The 25,735-nt window shown below is 37.4% G+C and overlaps 1 protein-coding gene across 4 annotated transcripts in view; it reads right to left on the bottom strand.

Annotated features, from left to right (window-relative positions):
- Window positions 1-25,461, bottom strand: part of GCFC2 (GC-rich sequence DNA-binding factor 2) — a 73,535-nt gene extending 48,074 nt beyond the window's left edge. For 3 of the 4 annotated variants that reach the window (XM_059942859.1, XM_059942861.1, XM_059942862.1), the window contains exons 1-4: window positions 25,120-25,461; window positions 20,693-20,818; window positions 3,991-4,212; window positions 2,981-3,081 (exon numbers count right to left, since the gene is read on the bottom strand). In XM_059942859.1, the coding sequence (XP_059798842.1) occupies window positions 2,981-3,081; window positions 3,991-4,212; window positions 20,693-20,818; window positions 25,120-25,390 (720 nt within the window). In that variant the 5' untranslated portion in view covers window positions 25,391-25,461. The remainder of the gene's footprint in view (window positions 1-2,980; window positions 3,082-3,990; window positions 4,213-20,692; window positions 20,819-25,119) is intronic. The other variant, XM_059942860.1, reaches the window with a different exon arrangement.
- Window positions 25,462-25,735: the final 274 nt, after the last annotated feature.

Below are 25,735 nucleotides of genomic sequence, written 5' to 3'. Positions count from 1 at the left end.
AAATGTTCATCTTCTTTATTAGTAATACCACTCTTGGCCATTACCTTAAGAGAAAAGTTCAAAAAACACACATCTGAACAAAAGAAAGAAAAAAAAAAGGAAGGAAAAAAAGCAAGCAAATATTTACCAGTTCTTACTAATAGCAAAAAAATTCAGATTGCAAATAACTAAAAAAAAAAAATGGCTCAGAGACTTCTAAATTGCAACTGAAGGCTTACTTTTACTTAGCTTTTTAGTTTTAATAACATGAAGATCGTACAATACTTTCTTGCTTAAAAGAGCAAAAAATCTTTCAAAGCATTCTTATTAAAAAGATTAAAAATAAAACTTGCATTTGTTATAAAATTTATAAGCACTTTGACTTAGATTAGATCATTATAACTTTGAGCCTTACAGCCACCTACTCAGGTAGGTAACATTATCATTCCCACTTTATTATTCCCACTTTATTGATGAGAAAACTGAGATTTAGAAACATGAAATTATTTTCTCAAAGTCACACAAATAATTATTGAGCTCTCACAATATTAGGCACTATGGGATATAAAACTGAAAAAAGTAGTTAATAATTCTTGACTTCAGAGAGAGTATTTTTTAGTGGTAGAGCCACAACCCAAATCTAGGACTTTCCACCCCAAGTTTAATACTTTTTTTTGTTTGTTAGTTTTGTTTTAACCCTCACTATTTATTTGTTTGAACTTCACATTTAGGCATCTACCATATAACTGTAAAATTAAAAGTAAAAAAGATGGTTCCCTCAAGGGACTTACAATATGTAGAATTTATAATCTAGTGGGAAAAGAACATAATGCACATGGTATAGTGGGTTGAATGATGACCTCCCAAAGATAGGTCTATATCCTAACCCCTGGAACCTCTGAATATTACCTTATTTGGAAAAAGGGTCTTTGTGGTTATAATTAAGTGAAGAATCTCAAGATGAGATCATTCTGGATTATCCAAGTAGGCCCTAAATCCAATGACAAGTATCCTTATAAGAGACACACAAAGTAGAGGCATAGAGAAGGCCATGTGAAGAAAGAGGTAGAGATAGAAGTTATGTAGTCACAAAGCAAGGAATACCTGGAGCTACCAGAACTTACAAAAAGCAAGAAAGAATTCTCTGCTGGGAGATTCAATGCAATCCCTACCAAAATACCAATGAAATATTTCATGGAACTAGAACAAATAATCTTGACATTTATATGGAACTACAAAAGACCCTGAAATAGCCAAAGCAATCTTGAGAAAGAACAAAGCTAGAGATATCAAACTCCCTGATTTCACACTATATATTTCAAACTATATTGTAATCAAAACAGTATGTTACTGTCACAAAAACAGACACATAGATCAATGGAACAGAATAGAGAGCCCAGATATAAACCCATGCTTATATGGTCAATTAATCTACAACAAAGGCGACAAGGATATACAATGGGGGAAAAGATAGTCCCTTCAATAAACGGTGCTGGGAAAACTGGACAGCTACATGCAAAAGAATGAAACTGGACCACTTTCTTATACCATATACAAAACTCATTTTTGAAACCATAAAACTAGAAGAAAACATAGGTAGTATGCTCTTTAACATGAGTCTCAGCAATATTTTTTGGATATGTCTTCTCAGGCAAGTGCAATAAAAGCAAAGATAATCAAATCAGACTACAAATTGAAAACCTTCTGCACAAGCAAAGGAAACCATCAATAAAACAAAAAGGCACTCTACTGAATGGGAGGAGGTATCTGCAAATGATATATCTGATAAATTGTTAATATTCAAATTATATAAAGAACTCATACACCTCAATATCAAAAAAACAATCTGATCAAAAAATGCACAGAGGATCTGAAAAGACGTTTCTTCAAAGAAGATTTACAAATGGCCAACAGAAATATGAAAGGATGCTCAACATCACTAATCATCAGGGAAATGCAAATCAACACCAAAATAAGATACCTCACACATATTAGAATGGTTATTATCAAAAAGACAACAAACAACAAGGGTTGGCAAGGATGTGGAGAAAAGGGAACCCTTGTGCATTGTTGGTGGGAATGTAAATTGGTGCAGCCACCACGGAAAACAGCATGGAGATTCCTCAAAATATTAAAAATAGAACTACCATATGATCCTGCAATTCCACTCTGGGTAATTACCTGAAGAAAACGAAAATGTTAATTTGAAAAGTTATATGCAACCCTATGCTCACTGCAGCATTATTCACAATTGCCAAGATATGGAAGCAACTTAAGTGTCCATTGATATACAAATAGATAAAGAATATGTGGTATATATACACAATTGAATATTATTCAGCTATGAAAAAGAATGAAATCATGCCATTTGCAACAACATGGATGGACATAGAGGGTATTATGCTAAGTGTAACAAGACAGAGAAAGACAATCTCTTTGATCTCACTTATATGTGGAATCTAAAAAATGAAACAAACAAGACAGAAACAGACAATATAGACACAAAGAGCAAACTGGTGGTTGCCTGAGGGGAGGCGGATGGGGGTAGGGTGAAATAAGAGAAGGGATTAAGAGGTACAAACTTCCAGTTATAAAATAAATAAGTCACAGGGATATGATATACAGCATAAGGAACATAGTCAATTACACTGTAATAATCTGGCATGGTGAAAGATTGTTACTAGACTTATCATGGTGATTTATTTCATAATGTATTTAAAAGTCAATCACTATCTTGTACACCTGAAACTAACATAATACTGTTATGTCAACTTTACTTCAATTAAAAAAAGAAAAACGGGGAGGGGGGGAAAAAGGAAAAAAGAAAGAATTCTTTCCTAGGGCCTTCAAAAGGAGCACAGCCCTGCCAACACCTTGAATTGAGACTTCTAGCCTCAACAACTGTGAGAGAATAAATGTCTGTTGTTTTATCCATCAAGTTTGTGGTAATTTGTTACAGTAGCCACAGGAAACTAATACATATGGCATAAAAGATTATTACCTTTGTGATTTTAACTGCTTTTCTCATCTGCTGCTGTTCCCAAATATCTTGATATTTTTTATCTTCTTCACTATCTTCAATTGTTTCTTCATTTCTGGCTGCTTGAAAAAAAAAGTTCATGTATAAATATTCTATATTTTTCCATTCTAATAGCAGCAGCAATTAGCAATTGGGGAGCTTATAAATGGCTTAGCAGCTCTTTATATGTGTTAATATTTTCTTCACAATTCATAATTCACTCTCTCTTTATAAACAAAGAAACTCAGATATCAGCATGTTACATAACACAGTCCTATATCTAAGGACTGTGTTGAACCTAGGACCTGAATCTAGCAATCTGACTTCAGAATCTGCATTTATCACCAAACTGTCTCACTCAAAACATCATGGTCTCACATATAAAAAAGCTTGGAAAAAATGCAACATTTGGTTTTATCAGAGATTCTCAATTCTACCTGAGAATCTAAACATGCAAAAATAATTTCTGGGTTAATAGGAACCAAGAGTCTCATTCTGAAATAGTATTATTTGAAATGACAAAAACTTGGTAAAACATTATTGTTTATAAATGAGAAACGTGAAAATAGTTCTTTGATACCTAAGGATTATTGGTTGAGGAAAACTTTTTACTAGAGCAGGGAAGATTTTAACACATGACACCAAAATCCTACCGATGTTTCCATGTTAAAAAAAAATCTTATAAAGGTGACAATGAAAGTTTTCAATATCAAAAATAAGAAACTCTACAAATTTTTTAACCTGCCAAGAAAGATCAAGTGGAGATCAGATAACAGTAAACATTATTATTGCACGTACCCTTTGATAACATTTTGATACAGACATGTATTTTAGAAGCCATGATGTCAGTAAGTAAATTGGTATTAAAAAAATAAATAACCTTTAGAACAGGAGACACTACATTATGTTTTTATGGATATTTTTATCATAATATTATATTCTAAGGAAAAATGCCTTAATGTTCATTTATTATAAATAAATTAAATATGTACCTGTTTCTTCAGCCATCTTTTGTCTAAGTGTTTGAAGCTTCGGGGTAAATGGTATTATATTTTCATGATCATCAGGCTCACTCTCAGGATATTCAGTGTTTTTCCTCATACCAGAGATGGTGAAGGCATGTTTTACATCCAAAGAAATATAGTCCTCTTGGGCCCTGGCCAATTCACGTTTTCGGTAGGCTGCCTGAATAAAAGCTGCATCAGGGATATTTACTGAAAGAAACAAAGAGGAGGACATTGAAAACAAAATACCAACAGAAAGAAATATTCCTCATATTTAAAGGAAAAGAACACTGTTTTTCCAATTTTTTCACTATTTTGATATGAATAATGACTCAAAATTTGTATCAATAGAAGATAATTATTTTGATAGAGATTAAATATAAATTAAAGAAATGAAACAAATCTAGAAGTATCAGAAAATATTGAAATGACTCCAATTTATCTTTTATCTCTCTTCTTCATCAGGTGTTGTTGCTGACTTTTTGTTGAGGGCTAGCTACTTCTCATTAACAGAAGCTCTGAAATTATCAGGGTAGGGATGTGGAGAGGGCTGAGCATGGAGTTACTCTTGGAGCATGGAGGGTAGAATGATAAGTGGTAGAGCAGTCTGCCTTATAAAGTAACAGGGACATTCTACTATGACCTGCCCCTCGCCTTTGGGCATCCAGGCACATAGGGAGTGAGAAACAGACTAAAACACAGCACACATTCAAATCAGCCTCCAAGGTCCTGTGGCAATTCTCACATGAATAAACATAAGTTAAAAAGTATAAAAGAAATAATCAGGTAATTTACCAGGTTTAAAATATTTAAGGGACAACATCTTTTAATAGAGGCTTGTTTTATTTTTTCTTCATTTTATTCAGTACAAACTTCATTAATATAGACTCTTCTAACTCAAAACAAGTTTCTTCATGCATGATCTAAGCTGAAATTTATCTTTACACTCTGGAAACAAATGGTTTCTTAAGCAAAATACTAAGGTAAACAAAATAGCAAGAGAAATCATTGTTTCAAGCACTTCAAGATATTAATTAGGGATACCAAGCCACTGAGTAAAATTTTCTAACCTTTCCCACAAATTGGTCCAAATCCTTTGAGAAATAAATAGAAAAGATGCCATATGCCAGGAGATACACAAATACTCTGATTTTTGAAAGAGATAGAGAGATTTCAGAAATTATAGATCAATATACTTGACACTAGAACTAAGGAAAACAAGTAGTGCTTGAATTAATTATGAAGCAGCAAGTGATGAGCCCTAGAAAGCAACATACGCTCATTAAAAACAAGGAATATCAAATAAGTGATTTATTTTTTATAGACTAGAAATTTTTGTAGAATAGTACCAGGAAAATGATGCAGGTAAGGTGTCTCTTCATCCTCCCAAAACACTCAGGATAATGCCAGCATTTCTTGACCCTGGCTATATGCATTAGAATCACCTGGGAAGGTTGATAATCTGATAACTAGGCTCCCATCCAAAACACGGGATCTAAATGCAGTTGATCTGAGGTGGAGTTGAGCAGCAGTATGTTTTTATATCCCTCTAGGGGATTTTAATGGGTCAGCAGAGTTAAGATGATGCGCTTAGGTTCAAATATTCAAGTGTATGAATACAGAAACAGAAATACTTGAAGCAATTCACCGGCAAGTGATTTGTTGGGGTTTAATTAATAAATCACAAGCAATGGACTCACTAGTGAAATACTAGTGTTACATAAAGCTAATCCTCTCTCAAACTACAATAAAGAAATACAAGTTCAAGGAAGAGAAGAGTATTCCATCCTGTCCTGTCTATATCTAACACCTAGCTCAAGGGTTCCCACATAGCAGATGTTGGTCAGACATGAGATGAATTAATAATATTAGCATATTGCTTTATAATAATAAAAACATCATGTTTTTGTAGATTTATAATTCATAAATAATTTTCACATACATCATCCTATCTGAAGAGTAGAGGTTACGAGGGGGATCAAGATGGCAGAGTAGGAGCTCACCTCTCCCCATGAACACATCAAAAATACATCTACATGTGGAATAATTCCCATAGAAAACCAACTGGAAACAGGCAGATCTCCCACATAACCAAAGCTGCAAGAAGGATCTCCATGTAACTGGGTAGGACAGGAAAAAAAAAAAAAAAAAAGCGAAAGGATCTGTGTGCCTGGGAGAGATCTGTAAAGGAGAGAAGGTCCACACGGGCAGATCCTTGCCTGGGGAGCCCCCTGCCAGCTGGGAAATCTGCTGGGACAGACAGAGGGGCTGGGGAAGCCTAGACTACACTTGTGAGGAGTGCAGGCATGCTGGCTTCCTAACAATCAGGATGGAATGGGACCAGTGCTGGTGGCTGATGCCTTGCTGCACTTCCCAAGCCTCACCTCACTTCCCAATCCGAAGCATGCGCCAAGTGGGACCACAAACACGTTAAGTGCTGAATCTTGGGCAGACAGGATGTGGGAGAGGACTCCATTTACCTGCGTGGAGACAGTGGAGACAGCCCTGACGGCCTGGGGTGTGGTCCAGGCTGAAACATGGAGCCCACTGTCAATGTACACAGGGAGGGGTGGGTCCAGCTGTGGCACACTTTGTCAGTGAGCACACCAGGTGGTATCACAGAAATGCACAGTGGCTGGGCATTGAGGTTCGGTGGAAAGGTCCTGGGCAGCAGCATGCAGTGGTTCATCTGCCGGTGGGAGTGCTCCAGCCCTGCCCACTCCACACCTCAGCTTGGAGCTGGAATTGGGGTGGAGAGGTCCTGGGAGAGGTGTGCCACAGAGGCAGCCCAGGCAGCAGCACAACCACCTTGATCCTGCAGCCACAGCGCCGCAGCCTCCAGCCACAGCCCACTCCACAAAAGAGCCTACCACTAGGTCTGGAATGAACACAACAGAGAAAGGGACACAACACTGCACTGAGTCTGAGAGGAACTGCAGATTCCTGCCTAGGCAGTGCATGGGTTCAGTGTGACCATACAGGCCCCACTTGCACCAACAGTCGCCTCCTTTGGGGCAGGGCACGCACTCAAGGGCAATGAAGTTTCATCAAACACAAACTTCAGGGCTTCTACTCCAACAGTTGTGGAGCAGTCCCCACCCTCAACAGAGCTGTGATAGCCTCAGATCAAAGGGGAGGTCCTGCCCACCATAGAGCCCAGGTTCTAGACGCTTCAACACCAATCACACCCCCTATCAAGGGGTTAATGGCCAGCAAATGCTAAGGAAAGAAGTGGCTGGCACCCACATCAAAACCAGCCCACACACCAAAAATATTTGACTCACACAGTCTACACAGGGATGCTCCCACATAAAAACACCCCTTCAAGACCACAGTAGATAAATGTTTCTCCTAAATTCACAGAGAGAAAGTTAAGTAAAATGAAAAAGCAGAGGAACTACTCTTAATTAAAAGAACAAGAGAAATCCCCTGAAAGAACAAATAATTTCTGAAACAAACCTCACCAGTCTACTAGACCTTGAGTTCAAAAAGAAGGTAATAAAAATGTTAAAGGAATTAAGAAAGGTTATCAATAGAAATGCAGAGCACTGTAACAAGGAACTAGAAACTATGAAGATGAACCAAATCAAAATTAGACAACTCAACTGCTGAGATAAAAACCAATCTAGAAGCAATGAATAGCAGACTAAATAACACAGAACATGTAAGTGATCTGGAAGACAGAATAATGGAAATCACTCAATCAGAACAACAGACAGAAAGACAAATGAACAGAATATGAAGATAACATATAAGAACTATACAATAATATAAAGCATGCCAAACTATGCATAATAGAGGTTCCATAAGGAGAAGAGAGAGAAAAGGGGATTGAAATTATATTTGAAGAAATTATGGCTGAAAACATCCCAAACCTTGAAGAAAGAAACAGATATCCAGGCACAGGAAGCACAGAGGGTCCCAAACAAGATGAACACAAAGTGACCCACACCAAGATACATCATAATTAAAATGGCAAAAGTTAAAGAGAGGATTCTAAAGGTAGCAAGAGAAAAACAAAGAGTTAATTACAAGGGAACCACCATAAGGCTATCAATTGATTTCTCTGCAGAAACTCTGCAGGCCAGAAGGGAGTGGCATGATATATTCAAAGTCCTGAAAGGGAAAACCCTGCAACCTAGGATACTCTACCCAGCAAGATTATCATTTAGAATAGAAGGAGAGAGAAAGAATTTCTCAGACAAGCAAAAACTAAAAGAATTCAGTATTACTAAACCTACCCTAGAAGAAATATTGAAAGGTCTTCTCTAAATAAAAGAGAAACAAGAATCTATAGGTAAGGGAAAATCACAATGGGAAAGCCAATATATAAAAGGATTGAAGACCACTTAAACAAGCTGGTACATAGATTTAAAAACAATAATTAAAAATATTTTTGTAAAAGCAATTATAACTACAATGAACAGCAAAAGAATAAGCATGAAGATGTAAAATATGACATCAAAATAAAAAAATGTGAGGGAGGGGGACTCTAAAGATGTAGATTTTTTTTTACAATGTGTTTGAACTTGTATGACTATCACTTTAAAGCAAGTATAGTTATGGGTCAACATACTTGAACCCCATGGTAACCACAAATTTAAAACATACAATCGATTCACAAAAACCAAAAAGAAAGGAACTCAAGCATAATATAAAAGAAAACCATCAAACTACAAAAGGAAAAACAAAAAGAACAAACAGAAAAGAACTACAAAAATAACTGGAGGGCTTCCCTGGTGGCGCAGTGGTTGAGAGTCTGCCTGCCAATGCAGGGGACACGGGTTCGAGTCCTGGTCTGGGAAGATCCCACATGCCGCAGAGCAACTGGGCCCGTGAGCCACAACTACTGAGCCTGCGCGTCTGGAGCCTGTGCTCCGCAACAAGAGAGGCCGCGACAGTGAGAGGCCCGCGCACCGCGATGAAGAGTGGCCCCCGCTCGCCGCAACTGGAGAAAGCCCTCACACAGAAACGAAGACCCAACACAGCTAAAAATAAATAAATAAATAAAATTTAAAAAATAAAAAAAATTAAAAAAAAAAAAAAAAACTGGAAAACAAGGTTTAAGATGGCAACAAATACATACCTATCAATAATTACTTTCAATGTCAATGGACCAAATGCTCTGATTAAAAGACACAGAGGGGCAGATTGCATAAGAAAACAAGAACCCATAATACGATGCCTACCAGAGACTCACATCAGGGTGGAAGACACACACAGATAGAAAATGAGGGGATGGAAAAAGATATTCCATGCAAATGGAAACGATGAGAAAGTGGTGGTAGCAATACTCATATCAGACAAAACAGACTTCAAAACAAAGGCCATAAAGACAAAGAAGGATATTATATAATGATAAAGGGATCAATACAAGAAGAGGGTGTTACACTCATTAACATATATGTACCCAATATAGGAGCACCTAAGTATATAAAGCAAATACTAACAGGCACAAAGGGAGAAATTGACAGGAATACAGTAATAGTGGGAGACTTTAATACCCCACTGACATCAATGGACAGACCTTCCAGAGAGCAAATCAATAAGGCAACAGAGGACCTAAATGACACAACAGACCAGTTGGACTTAATTGACTTCTACAGGACACTACAGACAAAAAAAGCAGAATACACATTCTTTTCAAGTGCACATGGAACATTCAGTAGGGTTAACCACATACTGGGGCACAAAATAAGCCTCAAAAAATTTAAGAGTATAGAAAGTATTTTAAGCATTTCTGACCATACTGGTATGAAAGTAGAAATCAACCACAGACAGAAAAATGGGAAAAGAACAAACACATGGAGACTAAACAACACACTAATAAAAAACCAATGCATCAACAATGAAATAAAAGAAGTCAGAAAATACCTCAAGACAAATGACAATGAAAACACAACCATATAAAATCTATGGGATACAGCAAAGCAGTTCTAGGAGGGAAGTTGATAGTGATACAATCCTTCCTCAAGAAACAAGAAAATTCTCAAATAAACAACCTAACCTACCACTTAAAAGAATCAGAAAAAGAACAAACAAAACCCAAAGTCAGCAGAAGGAAGGAAATAATAAAGATCAGAGAGGACATAAATAAAATAGAGATCAAAAAAACAATAGAAAAGATCAATAAAACCAAGAGCTGGTTTTTTGAAAAGATAAACAAAATCGACAAACCTCTAGCCAGGCTCACCAAGAAGAAAAGAGAGAGGAGCCAAATAAATAAAATAAGAAATGGAAGAGGAGAAATAACACTGATACCACAGAAATACAAAAAATCATAAGAGAATACTATGAACAATTATATGCCAACAAATTGGACAACCAAGAAAGATGAACAAGTTTCTAGAAATATACAGTCTGCCAAAACTGAATCAAGAAGATACAGATACTTTGAACAGACTGATCACTAGAAGTGAAATAGAACTGGTAATAGAAAAACTCCCTACAAACAGAAGCCCAGGGCCTGACGGCTTCACAGGGGAATTCTACCAAACATACAATGAGGAACTTATCCTTATCCTTCTCAAACTCTTCCAAAAGACTGAAGATGAGGGAACACTCCCAAATTCATTCTATGAAGCCACCATCACCCTGCTACCAAAACCAGACAAAGACACTACAAAAAAAAATTATAGGCCAAAATCTTTGATGAATATCAATGCAAAAATCCTCAACAAAATAGCAAATCAAATCCAAGAATACATAAAAAGATTATATACCATGATCAGGCTGGATTCATCCCAGGGTCACAAGGATGGTTCAACATACACAAATCAATCAATGTGATACACCACATTGACAAAAGGAAAGCCCAGAATCACATGACTGTCTCAATAGATGCATAAAAAAAGCATCTGACAAACTTCAACATCCATTCATTATAAAAACTCTCACCAAAGTGGGTATAGAGGGAACATATCTCAACATAATAAAAGCTATTTATGACAAACCCACAGCCTATATAATACTCAATGGTGAAAAGCTGAATGCCTTCCCACTAAATTCTGAACAAGGATGCCACTCTTACCACTTCTTTTTTTCTTAGTCAGTATACATTCCAAAATTTATTCCAATACATTACCAAGTACAGGGGTCAAAGGAGAAAAATATATTACCATCTCATAAAATGATCATGAAAGATTTAATTCTGCTTACATTTTAAAGAAATGTAATGATTCTAGGCAATGGTGCTATGTGTACTTGATTTTTCTACAAGGAATGCAAATAAGAATTGTGTCTCTTATTTATTTATTTATTATTTTATACTGGAGTATAGTTGATTAACAATGTTGTGTTAATTTCAGGTATACAGCAAAATAATTCAGTTATACATATACATATATCTATTCTTTTTCAAATTTTTTTCCCATTTAGGTTATTACAGAGCATTGAGCAGAGTTCCCTGTGCTACTCAGTAGGTCTTTGTTGGTTATCTATTTTAAATATAGCAGTGTGTACATGTCAATCCCAAACTCCCAATCTATTCCTCCCTCCCACCCTTCCCCCCTGGTAACCATAAGTTCATTCTCTAAGTCTGTGACTCTGTTTTGTAAATAAGTTCATTTGTATCATTTTTTTTTAGATTCCGCATATAAGTGATATCATATGATATTTGTGATATTTATCGAAAAGAATGAAATAATGCCATTTGCAGCAACATGGATGGACCTGGAGATTATCATACTAAATGAAGTCAGTCACACAGAGAAAGACAAATATCTTACCACTTCTATTCAACATAGTTTTGGCAGCCCTAGACACAGCAATCAGACAAGAAATAAAATGTATCCAAACTGGAACATAAGAGATAAAACTGTCATTATACATAGATGACATGATACTCTATACAGAAAACCATAAAGATTCCACATAAAAACTATTAGAATAAATAAATTCAGCAAGATAGCTAGGATACAAGATTAATATACAGAAATCTGTTGCATTTCTTTAACAATGAAATATCAGAAAGAGAAAGTAAAAAAACAAACCCATTTAAAATCACATCAAAAAAAAAAATTCCAAAAAAAAAAAAAAATCCTAGGAAGAAACCTAACTAAGGAGGTGAAAGACCTATATGCTAAGAACTATACATAAAACAGTGATACAGGAAATTGATGATGATTCAAAGAAATGGAAAGATATCACCTGCTCTTGGATTGGAAGAATTAATATTGTTAAAATGGCCATACAAGGCAATCTACAGATTTAATGCAATCCCTATCAAATTGCCCATGATATTTTTCACAGAACTAGAACAAATAATCCTAAAATTTATAAGGAACCACAAAATACCCAGAATTGCCAAAGCAATCCTGAGGAGAAAGAAGAAAGCTGGAAGCATAACTCTCCTGGACTTCGGACAGTCCTATAGAGCTACAGTAATCAAAACAGCATGGTATTAGCACAAAAGAAGATATATAGATCAATGGAAAACAATAGAGAGCCTAGAAATAAATACACACAACTACTGTCAATTAATCTATGACAAAGGAGGCAACAAAAACAGACTCACAGACATAGGAAAAAACTTATGTTTACCAGAGGGGAAAGGGTGTGGGGGAGGGATAAATTAGGAGTATGGGATTAATAGATACAAACTACTATACATAAAAGAGATAAACAACAAGGACCTACTGTACAGCACAGGGAACTATATTCAATATCTTATAATAACCTATAATGGAAAATAATCTGAAAAGTATATATATAACTGAATCAGTTTGCTGTACACCTGAAACTAATACAATATTGTAAATCAACTATACTTCAATTAAAAAAAAAAAGAATAAAGGTTAATATCATGCCCAATTGATAAGCAGTCTCTGCAACAGTGCACATCTCAAGGCCAATATTCCAGTACTGGATCATTCTAATAGTTCTATCATCTGAACAAAAAAATAAATGCACTCCATCTTCTACATACCAGTCCTTAAACTTATCTCATTCCTTCTTACTCTTTTCCTGTCCAGAAAAAAAGAAAAAAAAAAAAAAAACCACAAAGTGTTCCTTACAGGACAAGTTTTCATCTTCCAATCAGTGTTTCTCAAAGGGGCATCAGAGGAGGGACAATTCTTCACCTTGGTAAACTGTCCCACATTCTTTATCTGTATCATTTCTTGCCCTCAGGGCATTACATGCCAGCAACACCTCAGGCACTATGATAATTTAAAACTATCCTACATATTTCCAAACACTGCATTTTCTCCTTAGGTTCCCAATGCTACCTACACTTTACAATTACTGCCTTACACTATCTAATCTGCCATCTTCTACAGCACCACTGTTCAGTACTGTAACCACCAGCCATATGTGACTATTTAAATTTAAGTAAATTAAAAGTCCAGTTCCTTAGTCACACTAGCCACATTTCAAGAACTCTATAGATACATGTGGCTAGTGGCTAACGTACTGGTCTGTGAAGATACAGAACCTTCACAGAAAGTTTTATTGGACAGCACTGTACCTAGAGTCTAGACAAAGCTTCACTTGTCTACTAGGCTTCAATTCTTAATACTGGCTTCATCACTAATTACTTCTGTAGTTTAGTGAACTTGTTTAAGAAAAAAAATTAGAAGAGCTTCTGGATCCTGTTACTTCACATGTTAATAAAGCACTTACTACTATACTACAAATCTTTAAAAAAATATTTTAACAATTATACTTCAAATTAATGTTTCCTTTATAAAGCTATACATTTTACTTTGTTTTCCTCAGAAGGGGTCTTAGGCTTCATGAGACTGAAAAGAGTCCACAGCACAAGACAAGTTAAGAACCCTTGAGCTAGAGTAGAAGGCCAATAAATATTTCTGGCTTTTTGGGCCATAAAGTCTCTGTTACAACTTCTCAGCTCTGCCATTGTAGTGCAAAAGCAGCCAAAGACAATACATAATGAATGAGCATGGCTTTAATAAAATTTCATTCACAAAAGCAGACAGTGGCCCACATTTGGTCCACAGGTGGTAATCTGCCAACCCCAGAACTGGATTTATCTTTCTAAAACACAAAAATGGTCATGTCATCTATTTGCATAAAATTTTCAGTAGTTCCCTTAAAACCCTGTATTATCTGACTCCAGTCAGTCCCTCTGCTTTCTTTTTGTTCTTCTTTATTAAACTTAAACCAAGTATTTTCAGTCCAACAACTACATTTTAGTTCTCTGCACATGCTATGTTATCTTCCCTAGGGTTTTATATATGCTACATCCTATACCTGAAACATCCTCACAGACAAATTCTTACCATTTTTAGATACTGCCATGAATCACCCAGTATAGCACAGTGGTTAAGAACCTAGGCTCTGGAGCAGATTCCCTGGGTTGGAATCCTAGCTCTGCCTCTTATAAGCCATCTGACCGAGGGCATGTTATGTAATGGAACCGAGCAGCCAATTTTGGTCCCTTGATAATCATTAGTAATGACTTATTTGCCCCACACTTCACTAGAGTTTATTAATAATAAGAATCACTGGTATAGGAGATTGGTTCAAGATGGTGGAGTACAAGGACGTGCGCTCACTCCCTCTTATGAGAGCACCAGAATCACAACTAACTGCTGAACAATCATTGACAGGAAGACACTGGAACTCACCAAAAAAGATAAACCACATCAAAAGACAAAGGAGAAGCCACAATGAGACGGGAGGTGGGGCACAATCACAATAAAATCAAATCCCATAACCACTGGGTGGGTGACTCACAAACTGGAGAACAATTATACCACAGAAGTCCACCCACTGGAGTGAAGGTTCTGAGCCCCACGTCAGGCTTCTCAACCTGGAGGTCCGGCAACAGGAGGAGGAATTCCCAGGGAATCAGACTTTGAAGGCTAGCGGGATTTGACTGCAGGACTTTGACAGGACTGGGGGAAACAGAGACCCCACTCTTGGAGGGCACACACAAAGTAGCGTGCACATCAGGACCCAGGGGGAAGGAGCAGTGACCCCATAGGGGACTGAACCAGACCTACCTACTAGTGTTGGAGGGTCTCCTGCAGAGGTAGGGGGTGGCTGTGACTCACCGCGGGGACAAGGACACTGGCAGCAGAAGTTCTGGGAAGTACTCCTTGGCATGAGCCCTTCCGTAGTCTGCCATTAGCCCCACCAAAGAGACTGTAGCCTCCAGTGCTGGGTCACCTCAGGTCAAACAACTAACAGGGAGGGAACTCAGCCCCACCCATAAGCAGACAAGCAGATTAAAGTTTTACTGAGCTCTGCCCACCACCAGTCCTTCCCATCAGGAAGCTTGCACAAGCCTCTTAGATAGCCTCATCCACCAGAGGACAGACAGCAGAAGGAAGAAGAACTACAATCCTGCAGCCTGTGGAACGAAAACCACATTCACAGAGAGACAAAAGGAAAAGGAAGAGGACTATGTACCAGATGAAGGATCAAGATAAAACCCCAGAAAAACAACTAAATGAAGTGGAGATAGGCAACCTTCCAGAAAAAGAATTCAGAATAATGATAGTGAAGATGATCCAGGGCCTCGGAAAAAGAATGGAGACAAAGATCAAGAAAAGGCAAAAAATGTTTAACAAAGACCTAGAAGAACTAAAAGAACAAACACCTTGAATAATTAAAGAAAAAACAGACATGAACAATACAATAACTGAAATGAAAACTACACTAGAAGGAATCAATAGCAGAATAACTGAGGCAGAAGAATGGATAAGTGACCTGGAAGACAGAATGGTGGAATTCACTGCTGCGGAACAGACTAAAGAAAAAAGAATGAAAAGAAATGAAGACAACCTAAGAGACCTCTGGGACAATATTAAACTCACCAACATTCAACTCATATGGGTCCCAGAAGGAGAAGAGAGAGAGAAAGAACCTGAGAAAATATCTGAAGAGATTATAGTCGAAAACTTCCCTAACATGGGAAAGGAAATAGCCACCCAAGTCCAGGAAGTGCAGAGAGTCCCAGGCAGGATAAACCCAAGGAGAAACACGCCAAGACGCGTAGTAATCAAATTGAAAAAAATTAAAGACAAAGAAAAATTATTAAAAGCAACAAGGCAAAAATGACAACATACAAGGAAGCTCCCGTAAGGTTAACATCTGATTTCTCAGCAGAAACTGTACAAGCCAGAAGGGAGGGACATGATATATTTAAAGTGATGAAAGGGAAGAACCTACAACCAAGACTACTCTACCTGCAAAGATCTCATTCAGGTTCAAAGAAGAAATCAAAAGCTTTACTGACAAGCAAAAGCTAAGAGAATTCAGCACCACCAAACCAGCTCTACAACAAATGCTAAAGGAACTTCTCTAAGTGTGAAACACAAGAGAAGAAAAGGACCTATGAAAACAAACTCAAAACCAGTAAGAAAATGGTAATAGTAACATACATATCGATAATTACCTTAAATGTGAATGGATTAAATGCTCCTACCAAAAGACACAGGCTTGCTGTATGGATACAAAAACAAGATCCAAATATATCATGTCCACAAGAGACCTACTTCAGTCCTCGGGACACATACACACTGAAAGTGAAGGGATGGAAAAAGATATTCCATGTGAATGGAAATCAAAAGAAGCTGCAGTAGCAATACTCATTTCAAATAAAATAGACTTTAAAATAAAGAATGTTACGAGCCACAAGGAAGGACACTACATAATGATCAAGGGATCAATCCAAGAAGAAGACATAACAATTATAAACATATATACACCCAACATGGGAGCACCTCAATACATAATGCAAAAGCTAACAGCTATAAAAAAGGAAATCGACAGCCACACAATAATCGTGGGGGACTTTAACACCTCATGTACACCAATGGACAGATCATCCAGACAGAAAATTAATGAGGAAACACAAGCTTTCAATGACACAATAGACTAGATAGATTTAATTGATATTTATAGGACATTCCATTCAAAAACAGCAGATTACACTTTCTTCTCAAGTGCGCACGGAACATTCTCCAGGATAGATCACATCTTCGGTCACAAATCAAGCCTTGGTAAATTTAAGAAAACGGAAATCATATCAAGAATCTTTTCTGACCACAACGCTATGAGATAAGAAATAAATTACAGGAAAAAAAACGTAAAAAACACAAACACATGGACGCTAAACAATATGTTATTAAATAACCAAGGGATCACTGAAGGAATCAAAGAGGAAATCAAAAATACCTAGAGAAAAATGACAATGAAAACATGACGATCCAAAACCTCTGGAATACAGCAAAAGCAGTTCTAGGTGGGAAGTTTATAGCAATAAAATCCTACCTCAAGAAACAAAAAATATTCCAAACAATCTAACTTTAAACTTAAAAGAACTAGAGAAAGAAGAACAAACAAAACCCAAAGTTAGTAGAATGAAAGAAATCATAAAGATCAGAGCAGAAATAAATGAAATAGAAACAAAAAAAAACAATAGCAAAGATCAATAAAACTAAAAGGTGGTTCTTTGAGAAGATAAAATTGATAAACCTTTAGCTAGACTCATCAAGAAAAAGAGTGAGAGGACTCAAATCAATAAAATTAGAAATGAAAAAGGAGAAGTTACAATGGACACCACAGAAATACAAAGCATGCCAATAAAATGGACAACCTGAAAGAAATGGACAAATTCTTAGAAAGGTATAACCTTCCAAGACTGAACCAGGAAGAAACAGAAAATATGAACACACCAATCACAAGTAATGAAATGGAAACTGTGACTAAAAATCTTCCAACAAACAAAAGTCCAGGACCAGATGGCTTCACAGGTGAATTCTAGCAAACATTTAGAGAAGAGGTAACACCCATCCTTCTCAAACTCTTCCAAAAAATTGTAGAGGAAGGAATACTCCCAAACTCATTTTACGAGGCTACAATCACCCTGATACGAAAACCAGACAAAGATACTACAAAAAAAGAAAATTACAGACCAATATCACTGATGAATACAGAGGCAAATCTCCTCAACAAAATACTAGCAAACAGAATCCAACGACACATTAAAAGGATCATACACCATGACCAAGTGGGATTTATCCCAGGGATGCAAGGATTCTTCAATATATGCAAATCAACCAATGTGATACACCACATTAACAAACTGAAGAATAAAAACCATATGATCATCTTAATAGCTGCAGAAAAAGCTTCTGACAAAATTCAACACCCATTTATGATAAAAACTCTCCAGAAAGTGGGCATAGAGGGAACCTACCTCAACATAATAAAGGCCATATACGACAAACCCACAGCAATCATCATTCTCAATGGTGAAAAACTGAAAGCATTTCCTCTAAGATCAGGAACGAGACAAGGATGTCCACTCTCACCACTATTATTCAACATAGTTTTGGAAATCCTAGTCATGGCAATCAGAAAAGAAAAAGAAATAAAAGGAATCCAAATTGGAAAAGAAGTAGTAAAACTGTCACTGTTTGCAGATGACATGATACTATACATAGAGAATCCTAAAGATGCCACCAGAAAACTACTGGAGCTAATCAATGAATTTGGCAAAGTTGCAGGATACAAAATGAATGCAGAGAAATCACTTGCATTTTTATAAACTAACAACAAAAGATCAGAAAGAGAAATTAAGGAAATAATCCCATTCACCATTGCAACAAAAAGAATAGAATACCTAGGAATAAACCTACCTAAGGAGGTAAAAGGCCTGTACTCAGAAAACTATAAGACACTGATGAAAGAAATCGAAGATGACACAAACAGATGGAGAGATATACCATGTTTTTGGATTGGAAGAACCAATATTGTGAAAAATGACTATACTACCCAAAGCAATGTACAGATTCAATGCAATCCCTATCAAATTACCAATAGCATTTTTTATAGAACTAGAACAAAAAATCTGAAAATTTGTATGGAGACACAAAAGACCCCGAATAGCCAAAGCAATCTTGAGGGAAAAAAACGGAGCTGGAGGACTCAGACTCCCTGACTTCAGACTATACTACAAAGCTACAGTAATCAAGACAATATGTTTCTGGCACAAAAACAGAAATACAGAATAATGGAACAGGATAGAAAGCCCAGAGATAAACCTATGCACCTATGGTCAACTAATCTATGACAAAGGAGGCAAGGATATGCAATGGAGAAAAGACAGTCTCTTTAATGAGCGGTGCTGGGAAAACTGGACAGCTACATGTAGAAGAATGAAATTAGAACACTCCCTAACACCACACACAAAAATAAACTCAAAACGGATTAAAGACCTAATATAAGACGGGAAACTCTTAGAGGAAAACGTAGAAAGAACACTCTTTGAGATAAATCACGGCAAGATCTTTTTTGATCCACCTCCTAGAGTAATGGAAATAAAAATAAAAATAAACAAATGGGACCTAATGAAACTTAAAAGCTTTTGCAGGGGCTTCCCTGGTGGCGCAGCGGTTGAGAATCTGCCTGCCAATGCAGGGGACACGGGTCTGAGCCCTGGTCTGGGAAGATCCCACATGCCGCGGAGCAACTAGGCCCGTGAGCCACAACTACTGAGCCTGCGCGTCTGGAGCCTGTGCTCCGCAACAAGAGAGGCCACGACAGTGAGAGGCCCACGCACCGCGATGAAGAGTGGCCCCCGCTCGCCACAACGAGAGAAAGCCCTCACACAGAAACGAAGACCCAACACACCCAAAAATAAATAGATAAATAAATTAATTAAAATAAATAAATAAAAAAGCTTCTGCACAGCAAAGGAAACTGTAAACAAGATGAAAAGACAGCCCTCAGAATGGGAGAAAATATTTGCAGACAAATCAACGGACAAAGGATTAATCTCCAAAATACATAAACAGTTCATGCAGCTCAATATTAAAAAAAACAAAGAACCCAATCAAAAAATGGTAGAAGACGTAAATAGACATTTCTCCAAAGAAGACATACAGATGGCCAAGAGGCACATGAAAAGCTGCTCAACATCACTAATTATTAGAGAAATGCAAATCAAAACTACAATGAGGTGTCACCTCACGCCAGTTACAATGGGCATCATCAGAAAATCTACAAACAACACATGCTGGAGAGGGTGTGGAGAAAAGGCAACACTCTCGTACTGTTGGTGGGAATATAAATTGATACAGCCACTATGGAGAACAATATGGAGGTTCCTTCAAAAACTAAATATAGAATTACCATATGACCCAGCAATCCCACTACTGGGCATATACCCAGAGAAAACCATAATTCAAAAAGACACATGCACCCCAGTGTTCACTGCAGCACTATGTACAATAGCCAGGTCATGGAAGCAACCTAAATGCCCATCGACAGACGAATGGATAAAGAAGATGTGGTACAATATACAATGGAATATTAGCCATAAAAAGGAACGAAACTGGGTCATTTGTAGAAATGTGGATGGACCTAGAGACTGTCATACAGAGCGACGTAAGTGAGAAAGAGAAAAACAAATATTGTATATTAACGCATATATGTGGAATCTAGAAAAATGGTACAGATGAACCAGTTTGCAAGGAAAACAGTGACACAGATGTAGAGAACAAACGCAAGGACACCAAGGGGGGAAAGTGGGGTGGTGGGGGGTGGGATGAATTGGGAGATTGGGATTGACATATATACACTAATATGTATAAAACAGATAACTAATAAGAACCTGCAGTATAAAAAAAGAAAATTAAACTTAAAAAAATCACTGCTATAGAAAAATACTAATATTAGAAATAAAGTTCTTAAACAAAATTCAAAAGTTACCAACCTAGTGATGTAAACTCTTCTTCCAGCGAGCTAGAGCTATTGGAAGATGAACTCTGATCATCTTTAGTTTCTGAAGAACGATGTGTTCCATCCTCTTCATCTGTTGAAAGATCAACCGCTCTGGATTCTAACAGGATGTTTTTTGAATATAACAAGAAAGAGTCAAGATGTTGCAATCAATAATTGAAATTATGAAAAATACATGGCATATGTAAAATATGGTGTTTTAATTTTACTCCACATATTTAAAGTAGATATGCAGATCTTTCTCTAACTTCCATTCTTTCTGAAATCAATGGATGGTCTAATAAATGTACAAGGATGTATCCTATTTGTGTTATCTACTTAACTAGTAAAATAGTCCCTTCATTAAAGAATGAAACAAAAAGAGGAAAGGGAACATAAGAGAAAAAAGAAAATGACAAAAAGTGAAAGAATATTTAAATGAAAAAAGAAAAATAGTGATAGTGAATAAGTAGAAAAAGAAAAGAATACTTAACGTACATTTCCTATGTGCTAGACATACTTAAGTCTGTTTTACAAGATTTATTTCATTTAACATTCACAACTCTATAAAGTAAATGCTATTACTGATGAGAACACTAAGGATTGGAAAGGCTAAATAACATGTCCAATGTCACAAAGTTACTAAATGGAGAAGCTGGGCTTTCAATCTAATTTCATCCAACTCTGGAATTTAGGCTCTTGTAATATAAATACTAAGTTACATTTCAATGGCTGGTGGTAAGAAGTACTATAATGAGTACTGTAGCCTCAAACCAAATCATGGATCTATTTCCATTGTGTGATTCTGGAAAGGACACAGTCAATTAATCTATTAAACAAAAACAGCATTAAGAGAGAACACCCACAGAGGTATTGTGAGAATCCAATGAGCAAAGTGTAAAGGAATTTATGGTATTATTGACAAAAAAGGACTTGTTAGTTCACAAATATTTTGTAATAGTTGTGAATAACCTTAAGATTTAAGATTACATAAATAAGTACTCTTATACTAAGAACGTTCCTTAATTAGAAAACCTATATAAATTTCAAAAAAGCTGGAGTAAAATCAAGAATTAAAAGACAAAGTAATATATTGCTTCTTGGCCTTTTGGCTAAGATCAAGTGTAAAAGACAAGGAATATAGCTATAGCTTACATTTTTCTTAGCTACTGCTATTCATGACAACTCCTACATCTTCTTAAAGTGAAGTAAAGTTACACCAGAGCAGTGGTTCTCAGAGTATGATCCATCAACCCTTGGAGGTCCCTCAGACCCTTTCAGCCGGTCTGAGGGAAAAGCCAAACTACTTTCATCACAACATTAACATGTTACTTGCCCTTTTTACTCCGTTGGTGGGTAAAACTGCTAATCTTTTAGTATGAATCATAACAGTGATACCAATGTGCAGAAGCATCCACTGTATTCTTTGCCACCTTGTACTAGCAAGAAAAATAGTCAGTTTCACTTATTGTCCTTAATGAAGCAATAAAAATTTAATTTTATTAAATTTTGGCCCTGAGTACATATCTTTTTAATATTCTGTGGATCAAAATGGAAGCATGCATAAAGCACTTCTGGCACATACTGAAATGCAATGGTTGCCTCAAGGAAAAGCACTTGTGTGATGAGCTGCAAGTTGAACTTAACCACTGTCTTCGAGGAGGAAAACCTTTCTACTTGAAAGAATGACAGACAAACTCTAGTTATTCAGACACGGGTATCTGACAAACATTTTCTCAAAAACGACCAAAGTTGTGCCGATCACTTCAAGAATTAGAGATTTCAAGTCAAGTCTATAATTTTGGGAAAACATACCCTCTACTGTGAACTTGATAGCTTTCCAATACTTAAAGACTGATGATGTTAGTAGTAGCATTAAGAGAGGTTTTTTTTGACATTGTGATAAATTGTACCAACACTTGCAAGAACTGCAACTCGGTGAACCACTACTTTCCAAAGAGTCAATGCATGATGTTACCAATCATGCATGGGTAAAAGAGCCATTCAAAGTGCAAAACACACCGACAGATTTTAATCTAGTGGAGTACAAAAAAATTGACTGATATGGTTTCAGCGTTCTCGTGCCAACTAAAAATTGGCACTTGCCTTCTGCATCTACAAGGATTAAGTCACAAACTGCTGTAGCTGCTGATTTTCAACACACCCTGAAAGGAGTTCAGGACAGAGATGAGGAATGAGGTACTCTGTGCTTTGGGAAAAACTGGCAGAACAGGCCTTCAGACAGATATTTTCAGAAGATTTTATGAGCCCAATCCTTACATCTCCTCATATCTCGAAAAGCACTAAAATCATTAATGGTGACGTCTGCTCCTCATGACTAGCAGCAAGCCTCTGCCAAAATGTGTGTTTGACCCCACAAACCCCTCTTCACTAATATCATATGTAACACTGACCTCTCCCCTGCCTCTGTGGAGCAGTTTCTCAAAGCTACCTGAAACGCTGTCTCCTGGGCTATAGTTCTCATTTTGCCCCAAATAAAACTTAACTCACAAACTTTCACGTTGTGCATTTTCTTCAGTCGACACACACTGCAAACTAACCTTTAAGAACTTATTACTTTTTGAGCTTCGTTGTAATATTAAAGCAGAACACCTTCAATGAACTAAAAAGGCTCTTAAGTACTCCTAATCATCTATCTGTGGTTTTCTTCACACATTCAAACAAAACAACATATTTCAATAGACTGAATGCAGAAATATCTGTGAGAATTCAGCTGTCTTCCATTAAGCCAGACATTAAAGAGATTTGCAAATTGAAAACGTCACTCTTACTATTTTTCAGAAAACAGTTATTTTTCATAAAAATGTTTCTTATCCCTACATATGAGTTAATTTAAAAAAAGAATTAATAAAAATTTATCTTAATTCCTAAGATGGTAAATATTATAGATATAATCCACAGAAACAAAAGCTCTTTAGGATCCTTAATTATTCTTAAGAGTATAAAGAGTATACCTTTAAGACCAAAAGGGTACTCTTAAGACCAAAAAGTTTGAGAACCACTGTTTCACTGTTTTAGAAGGCAAGAGAAGAGGCAACTCCTGGCCCCCCCCCATTAAAGTTTAACCAGATGACTCTTACATAAAGCAAAAAATATTTTAAAAGTCATCAGAACTTCAGATAAACAGGTGATTATAACAATGACTAAGAAATCACCAAAATCACTTGGACTAAAAATAGTGGGGAGAAAATTTTTTTACCTCAAGACTAACCAAAAACTATATTATTTTTTTTACAGATACTTTTTTATTTATTGAAATTATACCATGTATACTGTCTTGGAAATAACAATAAATTATGTAACATATCATTAGCAACCTAGGCTTGTTTTCTACATGGTTATTTCATCCTGTGACAAGCCAGAAATGCTGAATCATCATTCTGTTGGTGGCATCATCCACAGGTGACAAATTGGAGATTCTACTCATGTCAACAGGCCAGGGATTACCTCAGTTCATTAAACTTGAGTGTTAGGCATCCTGGAGAAACATGGTTTGCAGACAGAAGTAGGTAAAAAGTGTCACTTATCTGGAGAAGCTGGTTGCTTTTAGGGCCTTTACTACGAGCTTCACTATTGAATTTTTTTAGAAGTTCCTTTTAGAATGAAACATAATCTCAAATATTTTTATGTGTGTCTGAGTCAGAAGTTAATGTATTTAAACTTCAAGACCGTACTTATACAAGTTCCTTCCAAGTCCTTGTTCCTGTGTTTTTATTTCTAACTTTTCCTAACTATATAGTTTTATTTTTAACTATATTATTATTAAACTCCAATTCAAACTAGAACACATCTTATGTAAACAAGTTTATGCTGCTTGAATTCTATTTTTAAGAACGCAAAGGTACTTCAAAATTACTACATTGTATTTAACACCATGATTGGTACTCTACAGGGTCACCAATCTGTTGTTAGTGGCATATATTGCTATTTTTATCTTTTCTTTAAATAACCGATTAAAAAACAAAACGCAAAAGAAAATGTCCCAAAGCCTGTCACCTAAATTTTTCTAGTGTATCGTTTTGCTTGTTTTCGAGGAAAAGAATTGGGGACAGAAAGTACCTTCACCTACCTAGGAGTATCAGGAATTTTTAAACTCTTCTGTGATGATTTAGGTTCTTCATAAGCATAAAGTGCAGCACTAAAGCTATATATAATTGGTGAGGGTTTATCTGACAGTGCAAACACGGACAAGCCCAAACCTTGCAGTATTATTTCTACTCCCCCAAGGGGCCCAATACGGAGATGCAGGCAGCAGGCCAGTGTTCGCAGGCAGGTATCTCCGCGATTCATCGTTGTTCGTGGTTGGCAAAGGGTTGTAGAAACCTTTAGAGAACCCCGCGGGCTCTTTCCCCATCCTCCCCACACCCCGACCCGGGCACCCACCCTGCTGCCCCGCGTCACCTGGGACGTCCGAGCCTCGGTCCAAGCGCGGAGCCGCTCTCGCGGCGTGCCGGGAACTGGCCCAGACCCGGCCGCGGCTCCGACCCCAGGCCCGGCGTGGTAGTTCCGCCGCTTCTGCGCGGCCTCCTCCAGACGGCAGCCCTTCCTCCGCAGGGCCCAGGTCTGCATGCTCCCGCGGCGCCCCGGGTTCAGCAAATGGCTCCTGGGTGCTGTCGCTGTCACTAGAGTCCGCTCGGCGCTGCCGGAAAGTCCTTTTCGGCCTGTGAGCCATAGCACGTTCACTTCCTGCTCTGGCTAACCCAGGGTTACAGAAGCCACCCAGGCGCGCGCTCCCGCCTCCCGCCTCTCTGCCGCATGCGTGCGCCCGACCCGCGCGTCTTCGACTCGAGCTTCGCCATGCGCATGCGTGCGCCCGACCCGCGCGTCTTCGACTCGAGCTTCGCCATGCGCATGCGTGCTTTGCTTCCTTCGATCTGTTCGACCGAGTTCGGTGCACAGGGCTGAGGTCTGGGCATGTAGAGCGTTGTCTTTATTTTGCAAGCCCAGCTTGTGCACATGGTCTCAGAGAATCTCGCTGACTTCCGGAGGTGAGTTCCACGGAAAGCTGCACTCACAG

The sequence above is a fragment of the Balaenoptera ricei genome, chromosome 13 (assembly GCF_028023285.1).
Source record: "Balaenoptera ricei isolate mBalRic1 chromosome 13, mBalRic1.hap2, whole genome shotgun sequence".
Lineage (NCBI taxonomy): Eukaryota > Metazoa > Chordata > Mammalia > Artiodactyla > Balaenopteridae > Balaenoptera > Balaenoptera ricei.
This window is presented reverse-complemented; position numbering and strand designations above follow the sequence as displayed.